This window comes from Sinocyclocheilus rhinocerous, unplaced genomic scaffold (assembly GCF_001515625.1).
Source record: "Sinocyclocheilus rhinocerous isolate Xijiao unplaced genomic scaffold, SAMN03320098_v1.1 scaffold1238, whole genome shotgun sequence".
NCBI lineage: Eukaryota > Metazoa > Chordata > Actinopteri > Cypriniformes > Cyprinidae > Sinocyclocheilus > Sinocyclocheilus rhinocerous.
This window is the reverse complement of record NW_015662954.1, coordinates 1,534,551-1,539,301: the sequence shown is the minus strand read 5'-3', so window position 1 is coordinate 1,539,301 and position 4,751 is coordinate 1,534,551. Positions and strand designations below refer to the sequence as shown.

The window sequence follows — 4,751 nt, the reverse complement described above, 5'->3', positions numbered from 1 at the left end:
TTTATAAATTGAGATACCAGTTTGTTTGTTTTTTGTTTTTTAATCAAGACATATTTCACCAACAAAGTATTAGGAATAATGCAACAAAAGTCAGTAGGCTAATTGTCCTTCTTTTACATTTACAAACAATTTTTGTGGTTTTGCAAGTTTTCACAAATTCCTTTCCTCTAGTAGTGAGTTTAAGAAATTACAGCAGTTGATTGACCTGTTTTTTATTTATTATTTTGTTTTGTTTCACCAGACTGAACAATTATTTACCCACAGTTTTTAGAATTTTTCCCCCTCATTTAAGTAGATATGAGCCGTACATGCATGACTGGAAATTAAAGAGCATAACCAAGATAGCAACCAAGTGAACTAATGTGGAACGACTTTGGACTTTTTGGACATTTTTATATATGATTGTGACAATGAGGACACTTCGACAGATTGATTGCCATGTGACATTTTTATTGAGAGATTTACAGAAGAATTCAAGAAAAAAAAATTTCTTCCTTAATTTTTTTAATAATTCACTTAATATTTCTAATAATTTGTTGAATCCATGGAAGATATGCTGAAATCTTAGTATAGACATTAGGAAGCTCAGGTGAATTACAGAGTTTTCTGGACCCAAAAGATGTGACACCAGCTGCAGTGTTTCCACAAACCAAAGGACCTCCTGAATCTCCCTGTTAAGAAACAAAGATCAGCACATCACTAGCGAAACCAGTTCATACATTACCATAAAGTCTGTATATTATTTGTACATACTTTGCAGGATCCTCCATCACCATGTGCACAGATCATCTGCGAGGCCAAGTACTTGGATCCCCATTTATGTTGACACACTGCGTGGTTTATTGTAGTCATGTTTGCCTCCATTAGACGACTGCTCAATATGCCATTTGTCTGCAGTCTTCCCCAGCCCGCAACACTACAGAGAGTATCTCCATTAACATCTCCTTCCTTTGGTAATGATATCCATTTAACATAGTTGTTTAGTTTGACCTTTTCCTGTAGCTGTAATTCAAAAACACAACCATTATTAAGAGATTTAATCATCTTTTATGAGACTGAACTGCAGTTGATTATACTGCTGTTTTTGAGATTAGTACAGAAGCCCTGAAGGCCAGTGTTTATTTTCTTCTTATTATTTACAATTGCCTCTTAAAAAGATATTTGAATAGAAATTCAAACATAGTTATGTCAGGTTTATGCCACTGTTTTCTGATCAGATATTATTTTGAACAACTAAATGTTTTACAGGTTGTTACCCTCAAAAGCATGATATCATTCTGAAGCGAACAGAGTGTATAGTATGGATGTGGGATGTAGGACTTCACTTCGACACGGTCTGAAATCTCACTTTTCCTTAAATCATGAGCACCAACCACAACCGTCAGAATCTCTGGATATCTGTTGAAAGAGAAATGTGCATTTATGTAATCCAAAACATTGTCTTCTTGCACTGCAGTCATTTTGTCAGTTTTAGCTCAACATTGCAGTTTAGACTGAACAAAACTCTTACCCTTTCCAGCAATGTGCAGCAGTCATGACAAACTCATCAGAGATGAGGAATCCACCACAGGTATGTTTAAAGTTATTCTGAATAGAAACCATGTAAGGTCTGGAGTGGGGTTTTGCTTGTTTGCCGTTCACTATACCCACATTCACACGAGCTGAGAGAGAGATAGTGCTGTTAGTCAGCTTATTCGGTACATACCAGTTAATAGCTAATATGCTGTTAAATAATCAGTCTCACCAGTGAAGGTCAGGTGTGGCAGCAGAGAGGCCAGCAGGAGCAGAGAGATGATGGTCATCATGAAGACAATTAATGAGCTCTTGCTGGCAAAACACTATATAAATGTGAGGATGGGTGGAGACACTGAGCTGCCTGCAAGCCTTTTTTTTCTCAGCTTGTGCTGTCAGTTACACTGATAGTAAGAAGATATTATTTGTGTTAGTTCCTGTCATCTGCATAAACTTTTATGTGAAACCACAACATACAAAATATAAGATATGCATGTGTGTATGTAGCTCTGGATGTCAGAATTAACAGGTTAACAGCTTGAACCTGAACCCAAAATATTCCTTTAAGTATAGATCATATATGTCTGTGTTTTTTGTGAAGTTTTAATGATCTGTAAAGTTCTAGAAAAATGTAATTAAATACACCATTATTTATGTTTTACTCAGTAGGCCTACATTTTTATTTGTGTTATAACTATCTCTTAATTGATTAAGGTTTGTGTAGCAAAATCAGAGCAGTTTCATAACATTCATAAACATGGATGTGGTACGACATTACAGTCAAAATACTGGAACCGCAGATGAGATGATGACCACAACTGTCCTCTAAACGGGTGAAATTCATGAAATTCTTAAGAAAAGTTAATAAAACCAAAAAGTTTGTCAAAATGTTCCTAAGTGCAGTTATTAAGAAGTTGTGAAATATTTTAAATTATGATAGGTTAATAAGCACGCGCACACACACACACACACTATTTTCATTCCTACTGGCTTTACAGGAACACATTTTAATATGGCAAGTTAAAGGTCAAGTAAGATTTTTTTTTTATTGCACCAATACCAATGGCAGATTATTCAAAATTATATTGGCTGATACTGATAGTTGAGTTTTCTTAAGGAACCCCCCAACCCCCCCAAAAAACTCTCCCAACTAATGCTGTAAACTATACAGTAAGCCCGCTCATTTGAGATGGTCCTCACTGCAGAACACAAGATCCAGGGGGCGTGGTTGGATCCAAATCCGACTCCTCCCACTTTACATATACCTGAACCTACCCGACTCCACCTCCTGATCCCTAAACCCACCCATCTCCACCCCTAAACCTACCAATCTCCACCCCCTAGATGTGGATCCAACCACGCCCCCTGGATCTTGTGTTCTGCAGTGAAGGGATACTGGATCATTTGGTAAATAAAATTAGAGGTTAAAATTATAACTTGTATAAAAGTGGAAGAGACTCACGCTCTCCCAGAGAAAAGATCAATCAAAAGTGAGATCTCTTTAACATCTCAAATTTTTATCCTAGACAGAAATGAGGTTACTTTATGGTTGATTGGAGACTTTTCTTGGGTCTCCTGCTTCTCAAACTTGTCTCCTGAGACAAAAACTCTTAACACTCTCACAATGGACACCTTTAAAGTTTTAGAAGAGATCTCATCATCATCATATACTGTCATACTGTGCTCAGATTTTTCTCCTTAGCTAGAAACTCTGGATCTCTCACATTTGTCTCCTCCAATGTTTGAAACAATATCTCATCACAAACTGACATCACAAACTGTGCTCAGATTTTTCTCCTTAGCTAGAAACTCTGGATCTCTCACATTTGTCTCCTCCAATGTTTGAAACAATATCTCATCACAAACTGACATCACAAACTGTGCTCAGATTTTTCTCCTTAGCTAGAGACTCTGAAGCTCACACATTTGCAGGACCGTCGCTAGTGGAGTGAAATGTGGTGACGATTATAGGGGCCCACGACTGAGGGCTGATATTTTTTTTACTAGTGGGTGCAGGATGCTATAGTTCATTGATGTGAGTATAGCAAAATAAAGTAAACTGTGACATATTATACCCAAACATTCTTCATACAGTGGACTACCAGTAAAATTGATTAAAAAAAATTGGGACCAAAAATTATTCAGACACTTTGACCTGACCATGTTTTGCATAAGTGTTTTTTCTTTAATTGCTAATGCGACCTTTTTACACCACAGACTCCCATAGACAGCAAGGTTACTACCACAATCAAGGTCCTGAAACGTAGCAAGGACATCGCTAAAATAGCCCTTGTGACATCAGGTGTTCAACCGTAATTTTACAAAGCTACGAGAATACTTTTTGTGCGCAAAGAAAACAAAAATAACCTTGATTGTGGTAGTAACCTTGCTGTCTATGGAAGGGTCAGACAGCTCTCGGATTTTATCAAAAATATCTTAATTTGTGTTACGAAGATGAACAGAGGCCTTACGGGTTTGGTATGAAATGAGGGTGAGTAATTAATGACATAATTTTCTTTTTTGGGTGAACAATCCCTTAAGAGAGAAATTATGCGGAACACATCAACAAAGAATGAAACATACTTACAGGTTGTGGCCCATAAACAACAGCTTCTGCTTTTAAAGTGGGAACTGCACCATCTTTCAGGATAAGCTTTTGGGTGAATCCAGTGTTCTAACAAATAATGCTACCTATCAGATCATGCTACTAACACTGTATTCTTAATATTGTAAGATTAGGTTTAGGGTTGGGGTAGGTGTAGACATTATTAAAGCCTCAAACCACATTAAAATCATGCTGGAAGCACAATCTGATAGGTAGCATTTTTACTGTAGAGAGGAAGCTGTCCTCCATAAAATGTGCAGCAGGCATAGCTATATTTGATAATATATATATATACATACATACAGAGTTCTGGCATGAAACTCTAGATGGCGCAGTCCGATAGGTCTAAGTGAATGCTCTTTTAATCCATATCGCTGTGTATATTTGCATGGTCTGCCTAATTGAATACAAAAACGAGCAACCATAAACAAGTTTAAACTAAGTGTCATGTTAGCAGTTTGCATCGTATGCAGGAGCAAATTATTAAGCATATTAGCAGCAGCATTTAGCATCAGTGTTTATACAGCTGGAGCAAAGGCAGTTTAGAGCATGTAATCGCTCTGAGGACACGCCGATAGTAACAGACATGAAACAGGTTAAATGAAATAAGCATTCTTGTGTATGCATTTCAACG

General features: G+C 37.0%; 1 protein-coding gene across 1 annotated transcript in view; it reads right to left on the bottom strand.

Moving 5' to 3' along the window:
- Positions 1-512: 512 nt before the first annotated feature.
- The window catches only part of LOC107728545 (complement factor D-like), a 35,827-nt gene continuing 31,588 nt past the window's right edge, over positions 513-4,751 (bottom strand). The window contains exons 2-6 of the mRNA XM_016538747.1: positions 1,745-1,827; positions 1,511-1,661; positions 1,257-1,398; positions 754-1,002; positions 513-671 (exon numbers count right to left, since the gene is read on the bottom strand). Coding sequence (XP_016394233.1) covers positions 513-671; positions 754-1,002; positions 1,257-1,398; positions 1,511-1,661; positions 1,745-1,805 — 762 coding nt within the window. The 5' untranslated portion in view covers positions 1,806-1,827. The remainder of the gene's footprint in view (positions 672-753; positions 1,003-1,256; positions 1,399-1,510; positions 1,662-1,744; positions 1,828-4,751) is intronic.